At 49.4% G+C, this 24,730-nt stretch overlaps 1 protein-coding gene across 2 annotated transcripts in view; it reads right to left on the minus strand.

The window, feature by feature from the left end:
- WWC3 (WWC family member 3) overlaps positions 1–24,203 on the minus strand; it is a 109,671-nt gene extending 85,468 nt beyond the window's left edge. For both annotated transcript variants that reach the window (XM_090264518.1, XM_090264517.1), the window contains exon 1: positions 23,923–24,203. In XM_090264518.1, coding sequence (XP_090120644.1) covers positions 23,923–24,203 — 281 coding nt within the window. The remainder of the gene's footprint in view (positions 1–23,922) is intronic.
- Between the last annotated feature and the right edge of the window lie 527 nt (positions 24,204–24,730).

Below are 24,730 nucleotides of genomic sequence, written 5' to 3' on the forward strand. Positions count from 1 at the left end.
GGTAGGGAAGTTTATAACCACTCTTACTTCTAATATGGCCAAAGTGCTAGATGAGGGTCTCAACACAGTCCTTTAAAATAAAAGTTTGGTTCTTAACTTACTATTGAATATAATGGACAGGAAGGGATATGTAAAAGTTAAAAGGGGAGGCTTTAAGGAAGGACTGGCGGGCAGGGGACAAACAGTGACAATAGATAGAAGAAGTAAATTCAGCTGAAATGGGAGAGGAAAATGGGCCTGGCCAAGGGGAGTCAGGAAGCCCAATAGTCACATTCTTTAGAAATGGCATCAGAGGAGAAGGTGACCCAGGATGGTCCTGGCCATCTGTTCAGACAAGCAGCACACAGCAGCTTCGAAGTCACAGTGCTTGGGGCTCTGTGCTCTCACTTTCAGCTTCGCAAATAGCACCAAGATCAAACTCTCCCTGTGTGCTATGCCCAGTGGCAGAAAGTCCTGCCTCAGGCTTCTAAGAATAAGAGCAAAAGGATTGTTTTCACCCGCCCTTTTCTGCATTAATTTACACCCCCCCCCCACCCTACCCCTCAAAAACAACTCAGCAGTCAGTTAATCTGTTTTCTTTTTGGCATGAGAACTCCCCTCTTTACAGATGCCACCTCTGCATACATCACCAACTGAAGCCGTAAAGCAAGGCGCGGCGGAGAGCGCCTGAGCGCCGAAGACACCCAGCCATCCATCACGCTCATGAGAAGCAGCATGTGCCAGGAGAGGAGCGCTTGCAGCGACAGCGGCCCTTTCAGGTCTTGGGTCTCTCTGGGAACAGGAGATAAGCTGTCAATCTCCTCCCCAGAAAAATGTGCTACACATACACCCAAAATGCTGCCCTCACATACGCATGAAATGCTGCCAGTCCGGCAAGTCCAGTTTGGGGATGCCTGTCTCCGGCTCCCCGCCCAGGGGGAGAGGCACCAGGTAGAGAGCGCAGCTCCGGGGGGAAGGGCTGGTTTCACCAGTGCTGGGGTCAAGGCCTCAAACCCACCTGGGAGCGGAGCACCGAAGCCGCTTCTAACCTGCCTGCAGAGGGCAGGGGATGATGAGGATGGACTGGGCGCCTGCCCTGGCCCCACGCAGGTGGGGCGAGGGTGGGCCCGGCAAAAGGAAGCCTCCCCACACCCCCCCCAAAGGCGTGGACTGGCCTGACAAAGATCAGGGCATGGAGGCAGGGCAGGCGCTGTCAGCAGTTCTGCTCTGTAGGAAGAGCCTTTGGGCTGCAGAGAAAGTGGAGAACAGGGACTGGGGCTGGGGCTGTGGGCAGGAAACTGTGACACCTGAAGAGCACTGGGTCAGCGAAGCAGTGACAGGGCCCGGGCCCTTAAGCCACTGCGAAGCCATTCAGCCGGCCCCTGAGCAAGGCCAGGTGAGCAGTGTCATCGCAGGTATATGCTACGGAAGCAGGACAGGAACACAAGTGTCCCTTGTAACCATGTCTGCACACCTCCGTGCCCCTAATAGTTTCCCCTCCGAGGGACATGATGGAGGCACCAGTCAAGGTCATCTGCAGTGTATCTGCTCTGCCGCATGCCTGCCCGAGGGATAACTCATTACAGGTGTAGAGGTTTCTGCCATGCCAGCCTCCCCTAAGACCCTCCGAGGGGCCAGGGACAGGGCTGCTGTCTTTCTCACAGAAGCTGTCACATCAGAAGCTGCACCACACCCCGACAAAGAGCAGGCGCTGGTGTAGGGACCCTGTCATTTTGCTTAATATCGAACCACAGAATTGTAAAAACACATCCTCAGAGCAGGACTGAGAGCAAGAACACTCACACAGCCCTATAACGTGGCTGAACACCAAGCTCCAACTTTTTTCGCAACTGAAAAGATGCTAAAGTTCCCCCCCTTGAGGAGTACAGAAAACACACTGCATGACAACAACTATTTACTTGAACTGTAGCACGGGGACCCAAGCCGGGGCACGTCACCACAGGCATGCCAACTCCAGGTCTTCTTCCTCCCGTACCCGGTCCACGCTGGCTGAAACCTCTGCGGCCATTCATTCATGTCTACACTGTGCCTCCCAAGGACGAGCACTGGAATACGCATGCGGGCCATGGCGCTGTCCAAGGGCAGCCTGGCCCACGTGCCCCGGGCCAACCCCTCCGGGCCGGCTGCGCGTGCTGGGTTAGAGACAGTTCCCTGGAAGGACCGATGCCGGCCCCCTCCAGAGTTTCCTCCCATCTTTAAAACCCCCACTAAGGAGCCTCAGGAATCATGCTTTTGACCCTGTCCCCGCCGCTGATGCGTGCTGCTACGGAGGTCTGGCTGGGTAGGACCCCTGGCCCGTTAAAACAAAAGCACAGCACCGAACTGTCTCCAAAACAGAAAGCAACGCTTCAAACAACTAACCTGCTATTTTTCTGAAATACATTTGTTCCGCCAAACTTCTCAATGCACATCCCCAAGGCCAAGCCACTTGGAGCCCCAGCCATCTGAGCAGAGATCAGCACTGCCACCGAAGAGCAGTGATAAGGTAAATGGGACCTGCTTCACTACCCATGCAGAACAATCTGGTCCCCCGTATCAAAGGGCTCTACAGTGAGTCTTTCGTGGAAGCAAACCCCATGTGCCAGGGAACTGCTTCAGGATGGCAGTGGGACATGAGGAAGTAAGGAGTCAGTCTCAGGGTCAGAAACCAAGGAACACCAAAGGGTCGCACCTGCCTGGCTTTTGGCCATAATGCAGAGAATGAGACTGCAAGGACATGGGCGTCTGTCTTTGTATCCTCCACAAAAATTGGCACAATGCTCTGAATCTAGAAATGATCTTAACTCATCATCTGGCTCCAAGAGTCCCCAGCGCCCTTTCCCTGGAGAGGCTGCCTCATCACAAGCCTGGGCAATTCTGCTCTCAACATTCTGCTCCACTCTGAATTTTTACTGGAGGGCAAATGTTTTCACATGCCCCCACTAGACTTTGCACGCCACACAGTGGCGGATCACAGTGGTCTTGCCCTCCCCCTTCCCCTGGTATCTAGCACAGGCCCTCACTCTGAAACAGCAGTGAGCCAGGCCCATATGGATGGAGAAATGGTGTGGTAGAGAGATGGACGGATAGATGGAGGGAGGGAGGCAGGGAGGAAGGGAGGGAGGGAAGGAAGGACGGGTGAGCAGATAGAGCGAAGGATGGGCAGAGGAAAAAAATGGACAGAGGGATGAAGAAAAGGAGGAAGGATGAACTGAAGGATGGACAAAGGGATGGATGGAGGGACAGATAAATACAAATTTGGGTCAGTGGGCAGGTCCATGGAAGGATGGATGGGTGGCTAAACAAAGGGATAGATGAGCAGAGGATGAACAGAAGGACGAATGAAAGAATGGATGGGTGGACAGATGGATGGACAAAGAATGGATAGAAGAGTGGTGGGAGAAAGGGAGGGAGGGAAAGATGGAAGGAGGGGCAAGTGGACAGATGAAGAACCCATCTGCAGTGGGAGAGAAACCTCTTGAAAAGGAGGAAGCAAATGTTATGAGTCAAGAGAAGCCTCCCTCCTCCCGTTGGGTCTCTTCTGTAAGCCAGAATTCACAAAACAGGTCCCTCGGGACTCACAGCAAACACATTCCAGGCAGGCTTACAGTGCCGGGGGGCAGTCCGGTCTTTCCTGTCTCAGTCATGCTTTCGTCCCGTAGATCACTCTCCTAACTGGGATGCTGGAAGGTAGCGAAAAGGGCTGAACCCACCATCACCCACGGAGAAGGGGCCCCCAAACTTGCTAGTGATTTGATTTTCAGCAGGGCCACTCTGAAAAAGGGTGGGTCATTTTGGGGTGCCACAGAGACAATTACCCACACTAGCCCTTGTGGCAGCCACTAGCTACACGTGGCTACTTAAATTGATTAAAATGAAGGAAAATGGGAAGTTCAAGTACTCAAGAAACAAGTGGCCAGCAGCTGCCATACTGAACAGGGCAGACACTGAGTACATTCCTCATCACGGAGTGTCCTACTGGACAGCACCGCTGCACGCAGTCAAAGGGCAGTGACAGGACATGGATCTCTCATGGGAAGGAGAGCAGGAGAAACCTGGGAGGAGGGAGGGGCAGCGAACAACAGGTTGCCAAAATACTTACTCCGAGCAACACCTATTTCAAGGTTCAAAATCTTAACTACATTGGCGTCCTTCAGGTCACAAACCCCAGTAGCATAGTGGTTCTCAACCAGGACCCAATTTGCCTCCTGGGGACACCTGGCGATGTCCAAAGACATTTTTTGGTTGTCCCGTTTGCTGAGGAGAGGTGCTCCCAGCTTCTGGTGGGAGGAGACCAGGGATGCTGCCACCATCCTACAGTGCCCAGGACAGCCCCCACCACAAAGAATGACCTGGCCTAAAATGTCAACAGTGTCACCTATGAAAATCATCTAAAATATGTCAAGACTTAATGAATGAAGAAGTGCATCACAGTACTACATGCAATGACAGGAAAAAGGAAACAAGCCAAGTGGACAGCAATAAGGACGGGATCCAAAAGGGTGCCGCATACCTACAATCATTCAATAGTTATTCACCAAGTACCTACCGTAATACATGCCAGGTTCTGCTCAGGCGCTGTGGACAGATGGGGCAGAGACTAAACTGAATTCCCGTCCTTCGGAGGTCTGTCTGGGATCATTGTTAAAGTGTGCTTAATAATACTCGTACACTGTAATAACTTGTAAGTGCTTTGGTTACTGGTCAGGGAGACAGGAAGGCCATAAAATGACTTGATATATGATCAAGTTTGGGAGCCTTTGTTTACCAAAACAAAAAAAGACTAGTAAAGACACCCAACACAGCAGTAATTGTAGCTAGAGGGCTGGATGGGGCTGTTTATATAAATAAAGTAAGTCATTTTTAAAGGAATTTACCCAGAATCCAATGTGACCTCTTCTCCTCTTCCCATGCGCCTCAAGGACAAGTGTGGCCACCATTGAATGTTTCCTGGGTTCCTGCTCCTCTTTGCCTCAGAGAAGGACAAGCCACCCAGCAAGAGCTGGAAGCACATGCCTCCAAGCCCGCCCTGGGCCATCTCGGCCTACAGACATGTTCTGTCTGGTTTGCAGTGCTGGCCCTCAGAATGTTCTCCCAAAATCCCAACAGGCTGCCAACACTTAAATTCAGGAGTTTCATTACAAACACCTGGATTCCTAACCCTCCTGAAAATCAGAAGAACTAGAACACAGATTACAGTCCCCAGAGAGGGAAACTGGATAAAGCTGATCAGGGCCACTCACTAGTTTGCCCAGTCCCCAGTACTCGGTTACCTCTGACATCTGGCCACATGGTTGGGGGCCCATCCCTGGTGGGCATTTGAGTTTGTAATGACCGCCCCAAGGTGAGGCGCAGAGGTGGGAAAATCCTTCCCGGGGAATGGCCTGGCAAAGAGAAGGTACATACGGAGCGCCTGCCAAGTGGAGGCGGGCATGAAGCCTGGTACAAATGATGCTCACGGTCTCAGGCATGCAATCTTGGCTAAGGATGAGAGAGCTCGCGGACCCCACCCTAGGAGAAGCACTATGAAAACTGTAAAGTCCTATTCATTTGTTTAGAAATTCACTGCAGGAACGCTATTTGAGATGCTAGGTGCCAGGAGTTAACCTCAAGGAATTCAGCTCAGCCGGGGAGCAAATAAACAACCAATCACTACTACACGATAAATTCCCTGAATGGCAGGGGCACAGACAGCGGGCTGTGGAAGCTGAGAAGGGGAAGCAATTCAACATCAATATAAACCATGTCTATGGTCAGCAAAATATCAAACCTATATCCCCATCTCATGCTCCAAAATAATAATTCAACGGCATTTTAGAGCTATCTGACCTTTCCTTCCCCTCCCACACACTTCAACGTTTCTAGTTTTCAAGGTCAAGGCTTATCTGCCCAAGTTTCATGAAGGGGCTGAAATCACTGACAAATACTCATTCATTACTGTGAACAGAATGGAGTCCCATAAGACAGTGGGTCTCTCCCCAGGCAGCAGCAAGAATCACTGGGGAAATTTGCATTGACCCAGGAAGCTGGACATCACTGATTCGTGGTGGAGCATGAGCAACAGTACTTTTTAAAGGTTCTTCAGACCATTGTAACTTGAAGTCTGGGGTAAGCTTTTATGTATTTATTTTTAGAGAGAGGAGAAGAGAGGGAGAAAGAGAGGGAGAGAAACACCATTGTGTGGTTGCCTCTTACATGCCCCCAGCTGGGGACCTGGCCTGCAACCCAGGCATGTGTGCTGACTGGGAATGAAACCTGTGACACTTTGGTCCGCAGGCCGGCACTCAATCAATCCACTGAGTCACACCAGCCAGATGAGTCTCTGCTTTTCAAACTGAGGTTTCCACCTTGAATATTTAAAATGTCTTTAGAAACTGTAATCAAATAATTATTGGTTCACAAGCTCTGGGAAACAAGAGAAACCAGGACAAGCCCCAGATGGTCTGGGAAGGCGGGGACAAAAGAAAAGCACCAGTGAGACCCATGGGTGCAAGGCACCTCACAATGGTATGTGTCTACGTGGTAAAATGCCACACCTACCCCAGGAAGGGAGACCATGGTCCTAAAACAGTCATCAATTTTGAGATGTATGGCTGACGAAGAGAGTATTCGAACCACGTTCATTTGCCTTTTGTTCTCTAGGGTTGGACATGACGCGGCGCATAAGTAAAAGGATCTATAAAAACTGTCTGGGCAAAAATACCCTTCGCCCTGACTGGGAATTGCAGAAAATACAAGCACTTCCACGGAACTGAATCCTGCCCATCAAAATCTGTTCCTAGGAGTCTCTGCATTGTTCCCACGAGCTTGGGTGCAGCAAGTCACTGCAGACCAGCAGGAGACAGGGCAGGGCTCCACGTGGCAGGCTGGAGCAGGCGGCCCCCGCAGGGAATGTGGCAGGCCCACAGTGCCTAGGAGCCCAGGCACCAGAAGCACTCCCTGGGGTGACAAAGGGTGCCACAGCACGCACTGCCTGGTCTGCCAGGATGTTTTCTCTTAAGAGGCTCCTTGGAAGCAGAGAACCCGGGGGATCACCCCGTCCTGCCCCCATGCCCAGCTTCCTACCACGTGACGCCTTCTTTCACTAGAAAGCTCCGCCATCCTCCGGCGCTAAGGGTCCTTGAAGCAGGGGAAGTAGGCTAACGGCACCTTTCCCTGGAGGAGAAAAGCCACAACACTCCACACTCACAGGACCCAAGTGGCGCTTCCGGCAAGCAGCGGCGGCGCTCTCTCCATCAGAGGACAGCGAAAAGGGCTTGCGCGCGAAGCCCAGCGTCTCACGCGTCAGTGCCGCGGTGCCCTCCCCACGGGCACAGAGGAAACCAGCGGACAAGATGTCACGTCCTGAGAGGCCTGCCGACATGACAAGTCTTGGTGGGACTTCAGGGAGGCCGGGCCAGCCTGTAATGCAAGCAGCCACGACGAAGAGCAGCCATGTCACATTTCGCCAACGCTCTGCACAGGCCTTTCTGCGGAGCGGGGAGCGGGGAGCTGCGGCCAGCTGCTTCTCTATGGAACTACTGCATGCTCTGCTTGGGGGTGGAGGAAGGGCTTGTCAGTTTGAGGACCAGGGGCTGCATTTGGGGGGGGGGTGTTTGTTTTCTAAGGAAACTTCCCAGGCATTTTGGAGGAAACCCCGAGACTCACTGGTCCAGATCAGCGGTCCTTAAGCCTGGGTGCTAATCCAACCCACCCGGAAACATTTAAAAATGGACACCAGTTGCAAGTGATACATCCGATAAGGGTACAGTAAGCAGAATATATGAACCCCTAAAACTCAACAACAAAAATGGACAACAAGCCAAGGGAAACATGGGCCAAGGACTTGAAGAGCTATTTCTCCACCATCTCTAAGTGGCCACCAGTGAGAAGATAACGCCCACCACTGCCATTAATCAGGGAGACGCACATCAAAACCACGATGAGATGCCACTTCATACCCAAGAGGATGGCCACTTTTTTCAAGCAACAGAAACAAACAAACAGAAAAGAACAAGTGCTATCTATACTATAATGAAATGATATTCAGCCATGAAGAGGAATCAACCCTAATCCATGCTACAACATGGATGAGCCTGGAAAACATTATGCTCGACACAAAAGACTACATACTCTCTGATTCTATTTTTGTATGAAATGTCCAGAGTTGGCAAACCATGGAGACAGAGAGCAGATTGGTAGTTGCCAGGGCCGAGGAGGAGGGAACAATGGGGAGTGACTGCTTAATGGGTACAAGGTTTTCTTTTCTTTTCAGTGGTGAAACTAGTTTGGAACTAGATGGAGGTAGTGGTTGCACAACACTGTGAATGTACCAAACGCTGCTGAATTAACCATTTCATACGGTTAGTGGTCAATTTTATGTTGTTGAATTTTACCTCAATCTTTAAAGATGGGGGACATTAGGCCCTGGCCGGGTAGCTCAGTTGGTTAGAGCATCGTCCCGACGCGCCAAGGTTGCAGGCTCAATAGCCGGTCAGGGCACATACAATAGTCAATCAACCAATGAATGCATCAATAAGTGGACCAACAAATAGATGTATGTTTCTCTCTCCCTCTCCCCCTCCCTCTCTCTCTCTACCTTCCCCTCTCTCTCTAAAACCAACAAATAAAAAATGTGGGGAAACGGATATCAAGGGCCTTCCAGGGCCCTGCTGATCAGAATCTCCTGGGCTGGGGCGGACTGTGTAGGTGTGCGTACAAATGCAAATATATGGCTCCCCAGGAGAATGTTACATGCATCTGGGACTGAAAAGCAGGCAACTTGAAATTTACATAAAAACGAGAGCAGTTCTGTGGCTGACACCTCAGAAGCGTACCTGATGCAACACACTCACCATGAGTAAAGAGGATAAAGAGTATGGCATGCTGCCCAGTCCTCTCTCTGAAAAAAAGATCTATGCATTTTAGAACAACAGAAATAGATGTGTAACGCTCAGGAAACTGAAGGTAATCACAGCTATGAGGCCCTGAGGAGCACCATAACCAGGATGGAATTTGAATTCAAAATCATGTTCCCAGAACGATGGACGGACCAGACCATTAGTTTAGTCCCCACAGAGGAGCACAAAACAGACCCAAGAGGTGTCCTCATGATCAAGGAACCATGTGTCCTCATGATCAAGGAACCATGCTGTGCTTGTTACGAACACCAAGTAAGGGCAAATGTTAATAGACTCATGACAGGGACCAAAGGGGTAGGTAAAGCTGCAGCCAAGACCAGCTCAATGAAAGAAAAGATGGCCAAACTCTGAGCTGGCTAACAACCCGTGGTTAGAGATGTCATTGGGCAGAAAGGCCCCGGACCCTTGACTGCTGATAGTCAGTGTTTAGTCTGTGATTCCTGCGGAACCCCGACGAGCAAGACCAAGCTTAAAACGGAAATGGTGCCTGTGGCTTCAAGCCTATGATGTTCCAATTCTGTTCTCTGTAGCTGATGCTCCCTGCAGGTATTTCAGAAATCTGGCTTTACTAATATCGATCAGAGATGATGAGCAGTGGGGGCAGTCCTCACCAGGCATGCTATTCCTGTGCCCCTTTATAAACAAATTGTACTACTATCGATCCTCTTTCTCCGGCACCTTCTTTTTCTTGCTTGTGGAGAGTTCTGACTTTGATCCTGTCTTTCCCGTAAATGTAAGCCCTAATTCAAAAGTATGATGACCTAAAGGTCACACTTCTGTCTCACCTTTACTTCCATGGGAGGGAAAAAGAACTTAACTTCAGTTTCTTCGAAACCCATTAATTAATACAAGACTGACAGCTTCAATGTAGGACTGCCTTTTCGGTGAGAGAAAAAATAAAAACCCCAACCACTTCTTAACACCTCCCAGCTTTGCCAACAGTACCAGCCAACTGCTTCCCAAAACCAATTCCAGTAACTCATACGCCTGTGGTACCACTATGTCATTGGTTTGCTTCACGGAAACTTTCCCAATTTTCATTTATTTTAGGATTTTGGAACATGCCAAGGCACCTTCTTTAGCTCCAGGTGGAGAGGTAAAGCAACCTAACACCCCTGAAACGTCAGAGACCACGGGAAAGAGAGGAAAGACATAGAGGCATCATGATGTTTCTCTCACACAGCTGACGGCCTCTTCACCGACACTGACCACCTCCTGTGGGACCCAAGGTCAGCTCTTGCTCCTGCCCCACCACCTGGCTGGGATTAATCCACAAAGCTTTAGAACTCCAAAAATGATAAAAAGTAGCATCTGCCCCCAAAGTGACAGGCTAGGGTGTTTTTTTTCAATGGTGCAAAAAGGGACAGCATCCACTCCAGCAACTGAAGGATGAAAAGCCAGTGATATGTTTCTCTGCTTTACATAACAAGATAAAAATTAGCCCATCTGAAGGAAACGCAGACTTTGGACTCCAAATATTTACTGAGCTGGCACTAGATTTAGAACTGAGTTGTTGACAATGACTCAGGAAAAACAAGTATTTTATTGATTACATGTTTATATAAAACTGTATAGTGATCCACATTTTTAAAGGAGCTGGGTGATAAGTGGCATAAGAAAAAGAATTCTCTCTATTAATAATTTGAAAGGCATGATAAGTACATGAGTTCTTATTTAAAAACTGAAAGTATGTGTAAAGCCCCGAGATAGAGCTGAGGGTTGGGAGTTGCTCCAACAGGAATTATTGGTTCTGAGCACTTAAAATGCAAATGCTACTCTGTTCTTCTCCCCTGAGTACATGTGAACTCAAGAAGCTATTTTTGGTAATCCTTGACATTTTTGTCAATATGCCATCTGCATGGTGACATTTTGGAGGTTTATAATATTGGAGGGGGGAGGGTTTGATTTCTGGTGCCTTGGCTTTTCATAATGAGATTAATGACATGACAATTTGGGATTGGCCTGAGCCAAATCAAGCACAGAATGAGCTACACGAGATGCCTTCAGAAACATACAGAATGGTGTCACGGTACTTCTGAAAAGTTACAATGTGAAAGAAACTCTGTAGAGTTGGCCACCATGTGCTGGAGCTGTATCATTTCAGATCCCAAACGATCCAACCATTCAAAAGCAACCACCCACCATGTTTTCTTTAAATAATAATAAAAAACATCGGCTTCTAAACTCAAAAATGTGTGACCTTATGTTGGCATTCCAAAAACATATCTAAATCTTCTCTAAAGACACAGTCTTAAGGTACACAGCTCAACTGCTAAAAGAACAAGAATGAAATATAGCTGCCACCCATTTCCTGTTCCAAATTCTCCTGTACCCAAATTCTCCCATACCCAAATTCTCCCAGCAACTAAGAAAACTCTTTGTAGCATTAAACCATAGCTTTCAACTGGGGGGGGGTCAGTTTTATTGAGATACAATTATACAACTGACATATAACGTGTAAGTCTAAGGGACACAATGTGGTGATTTGACACACTTATTTGCTGCAGTATGATTACCACTGTAATTCGCTAACACTTGCATCCGCATCATATAACTGTCACTTCTTTATCTTTTGTTTTTTGCAGTGAGAACACTTAAGACCTACTCTCTTAGCAGCTTTCAAGTATAATAATCACAACTAGATCCCCAGAACCAACTGCATTTTTAATGAAAATCTTTCTAAAAATGGTTATTTCTGCCTTATTATATAAAGTAGTCTTAATTTGCCTGTGATTTAAGTGATCTAACTTCCCCTGGATGTCTTATGACAAATTCAATAGCCTTTCTTGTTTTGGGTGGGGGGAGAAGTTTCTACTGAAGGTCCCTAAGAGATCCCCCATTGGTTCTTCTGATTCTGAGCCCCTTCTCTCTAGTTGGTTAGACTTCCCTCTGGAACCTTCTTATCCTGCATCCCTCACCCCATCCACCCCTACCTCCACTGACCAATGGTTACCTTGATTAGACCCTGTATTTTCCTAAGACTGGGGGTCAGCAAATATTTTCCGTAAAAAGCCAGGTAGTAAATATTTTCAGCTTTGCAGCCTCAGGGTCTCTGTTCAGTGAGTCAACTTTGTCCTTGCAGTACAAAAGCAGCCAGACAATAAACACACGGGCATGGCTGTGCTCCTATAAAACTTTACTTACCAACGCTGAATCGGGAGTTTTCACAAAAGACTGACTTCTTTGGATTCTTATTCAACCATTCAAGGATGAAAAGCCCATTCTTATCTTGCAGGCTGTACGTAGACAGATGCATGATGGACTGGATTCAGCCCATGGGCTGCTACCTGAAAAACCCTGCCCCGATGTCCCCTGCGGCCAGCAATCGCATTTGGGAAAGAGTTTCCACTCCAACACTGGTTCGTCAACTGACAATGAGCGCTGCCATGGAGAAATTCAGGGACGCGCGGTGGCGTCGCACAGGCGGCCGGAGCTGACTGTCCCATCCTGACTCCAGGGCTGACCCACCCCCGCCGCTAGGTTACTATTATATTTTCTGTAAGTCTTTTGTTTCTGGCCTGCCTTCTCGCCTCCTTGAGGAAAAAGGCAAGGTGAGCTTAGTGACTTCTTACGCTCCGCTGCATCATTCATGTCTTACCACACAGCAGGTTTTTGGCTTCCCGTCCCTAATTTTAGAAAGAAATGTGAAATACTTTATACTTCCCTGTTTCTCAAAGTAACAAACTAAAAGCTAAATTAAGTTGATCTCTTTCCTGTGATCCTCAATTCATTTTTCTTAAAGGGTGCTGGCTGCTTCCGTGGGCAAAGTTCGCACAGCTGCCCTCAGTTAGGATCACAAGATGGTGTGTTCACTGCATTAAACCAAAAGCAGAAGCACAAAACCAGATCCCTACAACATGACTGAACCTCAAAAACATGAGGCTGAGTGAAAGAATCCCGACACAAAAAGGCCACATATATCATGTAATTCCATTTATGTGAAACATTCAGAAGAGGCCAAGCCAGAGAGACAGAAAGCAGATTGCTGGCTGTCAGGGGCTGCGGGAGAAGGGGTGGGCAATGACTGCTCATGGGTACAGGGCTTCCTTTTGGGGTGACGGAAATGTTCTGGAACTAGACAGAGTGGGTGGCTGCAAAACACGGTGACTGTACTAAATGTCACAAAATTGTCCACTTTTAAATGAGTAATTTTGTTATGTGAATTTTACATCAATAAAAATACATTTTGAAAAAGAATGGTGGTGGCCCTTGCTGGTGCGGCTCCGTTGGAGTGGCGTCTCGTACACCAAAGGGTTGCAGGTTCGATATCCAGTCAGGGCACATATGGGAGGCAACCAAGCAATGTTCCTCCCTCATATCAGTGTCTGTCTGTCTGTCTGTCTCTCTCTCTCTCTCATCTATAAACATATTTTTTAAACTTTTTAAAATAAATAAAAATAAGAAGAATGGTAGTATATGTGCAGATTCTTTTTTCTTCTTTTTCAAAATTGACATATAATTATCATAAAACACCGTTTTTGTGTCAGGTGTAAAACATATTTGATATATGTATACACTGCAAAACGACCACCATAATAAGTTAGTTAACACGTATCACCACACACAAATAAAGAAATTTTTTCTTGTGATGAAAAAATTAAAATCTCCTTTCTTAGTATCTTTCAAATATACACTATAGTACTGCTAAACAGTCACCATGCGGTAGCTCTGTGTCTTCTGATGGTGGACAGAGCACCAAAACATACTGTTCAGTGACCGTGACAATTCACTGGGAAAAAAATTGATAGTATAGGCCCATTCATGTAAAATCCCCAAAGTCTGGGTTTATGCACAAATACTTAGGGAGAGGTGTAGAGAAGGGACTGGAAGGACACAAAGCATGGTGTCATTCTTATATGGCAACAATGCTTCTGTGGGGCCCTCCAGGCCTGAGCATTTTAAAGGGCACCCACAGTCGGTCCCAAGCACCCCTGCATCGGAGTGCAGAACTGAGCGAGGGTTGAGAGCAGGTCTGTGGGTAACAAACGCAGCTGGTGGCGAAGCGGAACTCAAGCCGTCTCTTTGGACACCATGATGCCAAGCAATTCATCACGATGCTGTCGCTGCATCAGTGGATTGAGCAGTCACATGCAGTCCATTAAAGAGCATAGGTGAGTACAACGGGCTTCGTAGGGGCCTACTATTGGAACAGCATGAAGCCCTCTTTAAAAACTGCAGTTTTCCCTTAGAAGTAGGCCAGTGTGCACGAACGACATGTCGGAACAGAAGGAAAACGGAGGGGAGGGTGTGACTATGAGCACCGCAGCCACGTCATCCCTGAGCTGGTCTCTGAATGCCAGGCCCCGTCCTGGAGATCGAAGCCTGGCAGACCAGCAGGACACGACCCCAGTCCAGCCTCTGACCTACAAGCAAGGTCTGCCAGTCGTCTTGGGCCAGGAAGCCAATAATTCCCCCATTCCAAACCCTCCTGGGCTTCACTCAAGCATGCCCGCCTACCCCAATATAACTGCCACTTCCAAAAATTATCAAAGACCCAAGGAAAAAAAGGCAAGAGAAACTTTTCAAGAAAGACACCATGTGAGCAATTCTCATGCAGCATGCAGTAAGCTTTTGTTACAATTTTTGAAATTCCAAATGCACAGTGACAAACTGGAAATATCTACCTAACATCAACATCATTACACTGTACTGAGTTATAACAACACCATTAGAAACCCAGTGCACTAAAACCTCAAGTTAGGGAACAAAAACTTGCCCAAGAAATTTACCTGCAAGTGGCAAAGGAAGGAAGGGGGAGAGCGGGGCAGAGGAGGAGGAGCAAGGGCTTCTTAAGTTCACATATATAATACCACCCTGTTCTCCTATGCTAATTTTTTTCATTTAATTCTTTTAAAAGTTCATGCGTTCACGTGGCTCAAAAAGCAAAAAAGGAGCCCTGGCTGGTGTGGCTCAGTGGATCGAGCACCAGCCTGTGAACCAAAGGGTCACCGGTTCGATTCCCAGTCAGGGCACATGCCAGATCTCCTGTTGGAGGCATGTGAGAGGCAACGACACACTGATGTTTCTCGCTCTCTCTTTCTCCCTTCTTTCCCCTCTCTCTAAAAAGAGATAAAGAACTTTTTTTTTAAATGCAAAAAGGATAAAAAGATCTATTGCCCATGCCCGGCCCCATCTCCACCATTCCCACCAAATGGGGACACAAACAACTTTAAATATAGACACTTATTCCTCCCTCTTAAGGCACGCATGCCAGGCCGCTTCTGCACCTGCACGTGCCGTGGGCTTCCTCGGCTCTGTCCTTCAGAGCAGCGACTTTCCCACATGACTCCAACGTGGCGTCCTACATGCAAACCACTTAAGGTGCCCTGTGGTGGGGCTGCTGGTGCCCAGGACCCAGGCTCTAGGCTCTGCACACAGCTCCCCTCACTCGTGGACCTTCGCCACAGCCCACACTGGCCCCAGTTTCTATGGGAAGGAACCAAAGCTCCAAGAGGTTAGAAGGAGGCCAAGCTAAATGACAGCCACAACCCTAAGGCAGGTCTGCCCAGCTGGTCCACAGAACACGGGCACCTTCTCCTCGAAAAATAAACATATAATCATCTTCACCCGATTTGCAGAGAAAAATTAATCAACTCATAGAGTCTCTCACTTTAAGATTTCTAACTCCAACTCTGCTAAACACCAGCACCTCCTATATCACTTTTCCACTAGCCCTGGCACAAAATGGTTGTGACTCTTGGCTATAAGCCCCAGGGGAGCTTAAAACACGGGGCTGCTTGGGCCCTGAGGGTAGAGGACTCTGGGATACCTGAAGCTCCCGGGCCAGACTGACTGTGCACTGACTGCCCCAGTGGGGAGGCCCAGGCTTGGTTATCAAGGAGCAAAGCCAACAGCCTACGAGCAGAACAGACGGCTGACCACGGCCAGCCCCGATCTCGTTTTTTCCATCGAGTCCACGAGGTCATGTTTATATTTTGACATTGTCAACATGTGAATGGTCATTTTTCTGTGAGTAAAACAGTTGGGAGTTGACATAACGGAATCCAAGACATAGCTATTTCCTGCATTCTGCAGGGAACGCCTCGACAGGGAGGGCACCTCAGGGCGGCTTCCAAATGTGTTCTGGCCACACAGTGGAACAGTGCTTGGCAAAGAAAAGAAATGGAGCATGATCCGTGCTGCAGCACAGATAAACCTCAAAAACATTATGCTGAGTGGGATAAGCCAGACATAAGGCCACAGATTGCATGACCCAACTTATGCAAAATACCCAGAGGGGTTGTCAGGTGCTGAGGGAGATGGGGAGCGACTGCCCGTGGGGTGCATGGTGCCTTTGGGGGATGATCAAAAGGTTCCAGAATTAGATAGTGGTGACTGTTACACAACCTTGGGAAATATAAAAACCGCTACATTGTATATTTTTAAACGGTGCATTTTATGATATGTGCACCATTTGGTTTAAATAGATGGGGATAATTTTCAAGGAAAATGCAGTCCACCCACACACGCAGGGCTCCCCCACACTGGAGATGGGCACCTTCGCATAAACAGAGCTCCAAGGGGCAAAAAGAATCCATCCCCAGCAACAGCTGCCCGGTGTCCTGCCCGAGCGCCACATGGCCTGGGAACACACTCGCCTTGGCTGTGCTGCCTGCTGGTGGCACTGGCCCTGGTGCACAGGGTCACTCAGAAGACCTCTGGCCTGGCCCCTGGCCCACCCAGCAGACTGCAGGGCCTATCCCCCAGGATCTGGCCGGCTCCCTTCCTCCTTCCCTCTCTCTCCCTCAGCCCCTTGAGCTTTAAAGAAATAAAAAGCACACACACACACACCCCCGATGGAAAATGCTGGCGATCCCAGAGCTCCATAAGCAACCTTCCAAGACACCGCAGCCCGGCCCTTCTCGGGCTTCTGAGCAAAAGCAGAGGTGATCCTCGCATCACACCTTTGTCCACAGGAGCAGCCGGAGTTTCCTGGGGCATCCCAGGCAGACTGCTACCCTCCATCCCACGCACAGAAGCAGAATGCCAGGCCAGCTCTCTAGGTTGCTGCAGAACTCTGAAACGTCCGCAGATCGCTTTCCTTCTGACCCACCATGTATGTGCGTACACTTCGCGCTCAGGAACTACCCACCCGTTGAGAATATTCTAAAAATTGAAGAATACACTCGTGCTAAATACAGCCCCGATGTTTCATATGCTGGTAGTACTATTTGTTGTGGTAGAGTAAGTTCAGTTTTTCATATAAATATGTTTAACATCCATTCTTCATGGAAATACAGAAATCAGGCCTCTGCGGTCTTACCCTCTCCTATGTAACAGCTCAGCCATGTCATGTCAATCTGCTTGAAACAAATTCATGCATCACTGTAACCAAGTAGACAGAAGTAGTTCAAGGTTCTTAAGCAGGCCATACTGCACTCCCCCGCCCCAAGTGGACCCTTAGCAATGTCTGAAGACACTTGTGGCTGTTGTAACTTGGAGGGGTGTGCTCCTGGCATCCATGAGTAGAGACCACGGATGCTGCTAAACATCCTACACTACGCAGAACAGCCCCCCAATAAAGCAGTACCCAGCCCCAAATACCGACAGGGTGGAGGCTGGGAACTCTGCTCTAGAGGAACACCTGTCCAAGTCTGGCCACCTCTTAGGACCCTGCCCATCAGCAATCCAGCGCGGCGAGCGACTCAACATACTTCCCTATGTAACCAAGTCCCTGGCCACGGACAATCAACAGCCGTGGCCAAAACAGCGAAGATTTATGAATGGGGTTAACAGAAGGCCTTCGGGCTGACCACTGGTAAGTCTCAGCTCCTCCTAAGGTGTCAGCAAGATTCCCTTGGCCCCCTTCTGACTTCATCTGCCTCCATTCAAGCATCAGCTGAATCCTGGGCACTTCTCGTTGCCTTCATAATTCCTCTGACATAATCCCCGCCTTTTCTAGGCCTAGTGCCCCGGATCGCTCTAGCTCAGGCCCATCACCATCTGTGAAAACTGCTGATCGTTTCCAACTGGCCTTTCTCTAGGAAATCCACCCCGCCCACTGTCCCATATTTGGCTAGCTCATCAGATCTCACTTGGTGCCTAATGTGAGCAAGGCTCCAGGCTCAGTTCACAGAACTGAGGACCCCTAGGAGTGTTGTGAGGAGCCAGGGAGAAATGGATATAAAATGCTTAGTACGACACCCCCTAAGCACGCAATAAACATCAGCTACTGTGGTTGTTATCAAAGACACCAAGCTGACCAGATGCTTCCATGCTCACTGGGAAACCGCAGCATTGGGTGCGTCAGCCTCCCATGGCTGCTGTAGCAAACTGCCGCAAACCAAGTGGCTCAAAAGAGCACCCATGTGCTATCTCAGAGCCCAGGGTGTCCAAAGTCCAAAACCACTTGTATTCAGCTACTTCGAGGGGCCAGCAGGGCTGTGTTCCATCTACGGGCTCTAAGGAAAAATCTACGTGCTTGCCCCTTCCAGCTTCTGGGGGCTGCCTGCATCCATAGCTCATGGCCACACGACTCCCAGCAACTGCTTGTGCCGTCACATCTCCCCTTCTGACTCTGACCTTCTGGTTTCCTCCTTGTAAACACCCTTGTGATTATACTGAGCCCACCAGATAATCCAGAATAATCACCTCATCTCCAAATTCGTAACTTAATCCCACCTGCAAATGTTATTTGCCACGGAAGGTAACTTATTAATACATTTCAGAGACTAGGACATGGACATCTTTGGGGGGCCATTATTCTACCTGCCATCGGGAAGGGTTAAATATCAAACAACAACGAATGCAAGATAAAAAATAATCAGTGGGTATAGCACTGTGCAAGGGGCACAGACCTATCTAGCCAAGAGAGGGCTGGGCTCTGGAGTTGGACAGACGCTGCACCTCACTGGCTATGGGAAGCAAGGTCACCAAGTCACCCTCCCCTGGCCTAGTTTCATCGCCTGTCCTCCTACGCCTGTGCAGCCATTGTGGGCTTCCAGTAAAAGCATCCACACAAATGCCTGGAGCGCACAGTAAGCGCTCCACGTATGTCCACCATAACCACAGAGCCAAGGGCTTCCAGTGGGGCAAAACTGGGCGGCAGCACCGGCACGGTGAGGCCTTAGGGAGAAAGACACCGATGCACTGGAAGCCTGCGGAGGTAAGGACCTGCTTACCCGTGCACACCACGGATTCCTCACCCCTGGAAGGGCGCCTGAGACTGAATGGGGGGGAGGGGGGTTCGCCAGTAGGGCGGCGTGGTGGAAAGAGCACTGGCTCCTGGTCAGAAGGCACAGCTCGAGTCCCTGTCCTTCCAGCTCCCGGAAGAACGCACCCCTTGACTGTGGCCCTCAAGTGCGAAACGAGGAGTTTGAACAAGGACAGTCCTAGCTCTTCCAACCCCAACGATGGAGGATTCTAAGTTATGCGTGGTCTTGCCCGAGTCTTGCCTCCCTTACAAGGACTCTGGGTCACACTCTCCGATCCCCTCACTTATTCGGAACACACCCCGTACTTCCTCCTCCCTGGGACTTTTCTCAGCTCCCACTTTTCTTTGCCGGTGCTGAGGAGGCGCACAAGAAACCTTTGATCCAGGGGAGGATGGGTGGGAATAAAGATCCCCCCGCCAGGCTCAAGTGAGCCCTCCCTCCTTTTCGTGGAAGCCATCACCAGCCGATCACAGTACTTGGTCACTACCGTTGTCTTCATTTTCTATGTCCTGTCCCAGACAAATGTCTACATCTACCATCCCAGCACACAGAAGGCCAAGAATCTCTGCAAATAGTTCTTCATTTTACTAGATTTGAAGGGGAATAACTGAATTCAGTAGAATTTAACTCTGCTTTTATTCCGTCAGATTAACTTTATTTTAACTTATTGGAAAGGCAGCCAACATTAGCAAAAGGACCTGGGCTAGAAGCAGCTCACCAGGCTCACTCGGTGACCTTTAACATGTCACTTGACCCAAGGGCTCCTGAAGTAGAACCTACCAGAGAAGGTGAAGCACATTATTTCAACTTCCAAAATCAGAGCAAAAAGGAAGAAAAGGAAACTTAGAGATTTCCAAACATCCGGGAGCTATTTTTGGACATGAATGACTTTTCCATTCACTTTTAAAAAAAAGGAAGGGAAGAAAAAGAAAGATATTAGACCAGGAACAGACCAAGAAGTGATTGTTGATCATCTAAATGGAAGAATATTCTTATAGGATTCCACCCCTATGTCCTTCAAATCAAAACACTCCCCCATGTTCATACAAACACTATCTATAAGTGAAAAATGGAGAAATCATTACTTATTTATCATTAAGTTTATAAAACCCCAAAATAGACTCTGTGGGGTAAATATAGTAAATGTCCCATTAATCAATACTAAATAAGGGTTCCAAGAAGGGAGCAATCAATGATGTCATCTGGCTCTGTTCTGTGGGGCTCCAACCTGGCAAATTCCCAAACCAAGGATTGTTTTCTCTTTAAAGCAATAGCCTGTCCAAAGGACTTTTAATATACCACAGAGTTCCTTTATGTGGTGCAGGTCAAATCCATCACGTGAACAAATGGGTCCCTAAAAGTTTCTGTCATGGTATCACGTGGGCCTTCCACTAGCATCACGATCATTTACACTCTGCTTTGATCTCAAATGTGATATGGTCCCCATTCTTCAGCTGCTCACAGTTGGCATTTTCAGTTGTGTGCAATAAAAACCGAGCTAGAGCTAGAGAGCCCTGGACGGGTGGTTCAATTGGTTGGAACATCGTCCCATACACCAAAAGGTCATGGGTTTGATTTGCAGGCAGGGCATATACCAAGGTTGCAGGTTCAATCCCCAGTCAGGGCGCATACAACCGATAGATGTTTCTCTCTCACATCGATCTTTCTTTCTCCTCTCTCTCTCTCTTTCTCTCTCTCTCTCTCTCTCTCTCTCTCTGCCTCTCCGCCCCCCCCACCCCAGAAAAAAATCAATAAACATATCCTTGGGTGAGGAGATACACACACACACACACACACAAGCTAGGGCAAACAGAACATAAAGTTTCAACCACCCAGTCCATCTATAGGATCATATTAACATAACCCTGCAGGAAGCACACGTATATGTACACGACCATCGAAGGCACTGAATTTTTCCAAAGGAAGCAAAAATGATCTTCCCATACTTCCCACCTAAATGGTAAATACCCTTTCTATAAAGTGGTCACTGAACTCTGAGTTAATATATGTAGAATACATATGTACCACTCATGTAAACCACATAAGACTCACCCACAGAAACTACCAGCCACAGAAATGGTGAAATAACTCTATGTTTTTTTCAGGAAGTTTTTGGGTACAATTCCAAAAACTATGAAAATTATACTCACAGCACTGATCTGCAGAGATAGTAAATTTAAACCTAAGGTGGGTTGATCATCGAACTAAAAGAATTGTTTTGAAAATACTGGGATGTTTACAGCCACATGTGTAAAGATGTTTCCTTAGGCTTGCAACCTCTTTGTTGTGACTTGAAAAAGAAAGTACAGCTACAGTAATTCACCAACACGCCCTGAGCTGGCGATATCAAATGCTGTTAAACACAACAATGAATGGAATGAATAGAAAACTCTAGAAGAGACTGTTTACCACCCTTGGCCCTTGGTTACTTTGCTTCCAGCAGTGTATTTTATGCTATTACAGTTCTCGCTAAATTATATATGAAGTGTTTTAAAGTCAGCAACAATGTGCGCCTAACCTACTACATGGAAGCCCTCCATAATTTCAATAGCATTTTTCATTCTCTTTGAAAACCTATTTATGTGCCTTTCTCCTGTCAGTTCTCTCTCTCTGGAAGGTGCCTGGGGTGGGGGGGGAGTCCTCATTTCTGGAACCCTGTTTTCTGATCGTGTGAATCAAAGGCAATTCAAAAGGGGTTTTTAACTGTCAGATGCACATGGAAAAAATATGCTCCAACCCAGTTTTTTCCATATAATAAAACAATTCCAACTTTAAAGGATACCCGGTCACCTATAAAAATCGGCAGGGTTCTGTTTTGAAAGAAGAAGAAGAATGACTATTACACCATTTACACCCTTCAGAGACTCCCCTTAAATGTTTGTGGCTTGCCGAACATTCCATACATATTTCAGGCAAGGTATTATGGGAGCTGAAGTGCAAGCTGTCCCCTGCTGAATTTTCACTCACTATAAAAACAATGTCTCATAAAAGTATACACATGTTTTTACTTTACCAAAAATGTAAAATATCCACTTTTGTTCACTCCAACGACACTTTTAGCATTAGAAACAAGGCTTTTTAGTATATGTGCTGCCGAAGCGAGCACTAGAAACAAGACTTTTAAAAAAAAATCTCTCACATAAGCGATGTCTGCAAAGGAGGAGAATGTCACTGAGTAACAAATTTCTGGAAGGAGAGACACAGGGAACCTGCATGAAATGAGCGGAAAGGAGGGCTCTGCGAGCGGGCTTGCGCAGGGTCTGCTCACCTATGTCCTGGGTCACGCCGTAAAAAGGGACATGCTTCCACTTACACTTTTCGTCATGAGTCCCCACTCCCGTGTAACCACAACTGTTTTATATTACCCTCATAAAATGAGCCTTGGCCTTTTCTAAGCAAAACGGTATTTTTAATTGGTTCATTTTCCAGTTGTTTGGGTTTTTAACACACGTACAGCATCAGAGGGCACCACATTCCAAGCAGTTCTAGCAATTCCAGAACCATCCAGGGCTTGATCAAACAGCTGTGGCGCTGGCCTTTGGTTAAAATTATAATATGATCTCACCTGATTTTCAAAATAACTAAGCATCCTTTTAACCCATAAAACCGGGCTAGGATTATCGAGGTTTCTGAGTTCAGAGTTTGCAGTGTTCAGAGAGAGTGTTGGGGGACCACCATCCTTTTGCTTTGTTTTGCTCGGTTTTGTTTTTCCCTATCTGAACCTGGAGAAATATTGAAACAATAACTCAGCAGCTTCCCTCCTCCAACGTTTATTTTCAGACCCCAGCGCCATGCAGCGCTGCCTTTCCTGTGCAGGTAGGAGGAAGCGGGCGCGATGTCACCACACTTGGCCTTCCCAACTCTTAAAGTCACTGGGAAACCTGGAGTATATTTCCTTTCTGGCACTGAGGCAATGCACAGAAGTTGCTCTAGACGGGACAAGGTATCAGATAACCATTGGAAACCCTCGGGTTCAACAGAATTCCCAAGCCCACGAAACATGCATCTCTCCAAAAGCAGCTGAACCGCTGAAAAAGTTGAAGAATAGCATCATCGTTACATGAACTTAATTAAATGCAAGAATCCCTTTTTTACTCCATAGGATTTATTTACATAAATAATGAGACAACTCAGTGCCCTATTCATATCTTGCACAAAGAGGAAACCTAAAATCCAGCTCTTGTTTTTCGTTTTTTTCCAAAAGCATCTGGGTCTAATCATAATCCATTCTGGCCACAATACACAAGGCTGTTTCGATCAGAATTTTAAGTCGGTGTTTTAAGGCGCTACCTAGTAACTCGCCATCACAGCTCGGGAACAGACTCTCCCAACTCCTACAGGACTGGGAACCCCGGAGGTGTCCCGACTGGCAGCAGTCTGGATGGAAACTAGGCTGAGCCCGCCAGACAAGGAGCCCACACCACCGAGCTGGGGCGCACGTTTGTGCTCCAAGGTGACAGCTCATCTGGCCATCGCGGGGCCGGGGTGCCTGCGGGGCCACAACCGGGGGCGGTGGGCCGCAGAGGCCCGGCAGGGATGGGCGAGGCCGCGGCGGAAAAAGGAAAAGAGGGCCATCCGTCAGCCCCGGGAGAGGAAATTCCAGGCGCCCAGCTCCCAGGCGCCGGTCAGCGGGTGACGTTAGGGAACCCAGTCAGTGTGTCCGCCGCGGCGGGGACCGCGATGAGCCCGGAGCTCCGCGCTCGGGGACTCGAGGCCGGGAGACGAGGCGCCTCGATCCTCGGCCGGAGCCCCGGAGATGGGGGCGTGAGGGCGCCGTGCTCGTCGCCCGGATCCGGAGACCTTCCCGTGTCCTCGACCCTCTCCCAGAGCCCAGGGAACGGGGCGTCCGGATCCCGGCCCGGGCCCACACCCCACGCCGGCGCCCTTACCGGTCGCGGGGGTCGATCCACGACGTCTGGCGCGTGTTGTGGTCGATGTAAAAGACGCGGCCGTCGTAGTCGCGCGCCTCCTCCCAGCCGGCGGGCAGCGGCAGCTCGGAGCTCTCCCGGGCCCGCAGCGCTCCTGCGGAGGACGCAGAGGACGCGGGCACCGCGGCGGGGGGCGCGGGCTGCGACGGCTCCCGCGGGCACTGCGCGGACGACGGCGGCTCCCGCGGGGCCTCGCGCGTCTGTCCCCGCCGCCGCCGGCGGCCGCCGCTCAGCCACGGCATGACGGCGCGGGCCCCGCCGCCGCCGCCGCCGCCCGGGCGCCCCGCGCGCGCCGCCTCCTCAGCCAGCACTAAGGCCGGGCGTCCGAAGCGCGGGGGCGGCTGCGGGGAGCCGCCCGCCGCGCCTGGTGCATCCTCTGCCCGGTGCCCGCGCACCGGCGCTCGTCCGACGCCCGCCGGTACGGCGCGCCGCTGTCTGCGCAGCTGGCCGGCTCCGCTCGCGTCGCTCGGGCCGCTGCCGCGCGTGGAGTCACAATCCCGAAGCTGCCTCCTCGGCTGCTGCCGGCGACTCCTGAGTTCCCGCGGCGCGCCCGGCCATCTTCGTTCCTCGGCGCGGCCCAGCGGTGGGCGGGGCGCCCTCACGCCCCGCCCCCGGCCCGCCCCCGGCCCCTCCCCCTTCTGCTTCGGTCCCAGGCCCGCTGCGACGCCTTCCATCTCCCACAGCTGCTCCGCCTCCGGGCTCCCCCGGGGCTCCTCCGCTCCCCGCTCCTCTGCCCCCAGCCCCCACCCCGTGCGTCGCTGCTCCTCCT

This window comes from Furipterus horrens, unplaced genomic scaffold (assembly GCF_987537825.1).
Source record: "Furipterus horrens unplaced genomic scaffold, mFurHor1.1.pri manual_scaffold_17, whole genome shotgun sequence".
NCBI lineage: Eukaryota > Metazoa > Chordata > Mammalia > Chiroptera > Furipteridae > Furipterus > Furipterus horrens.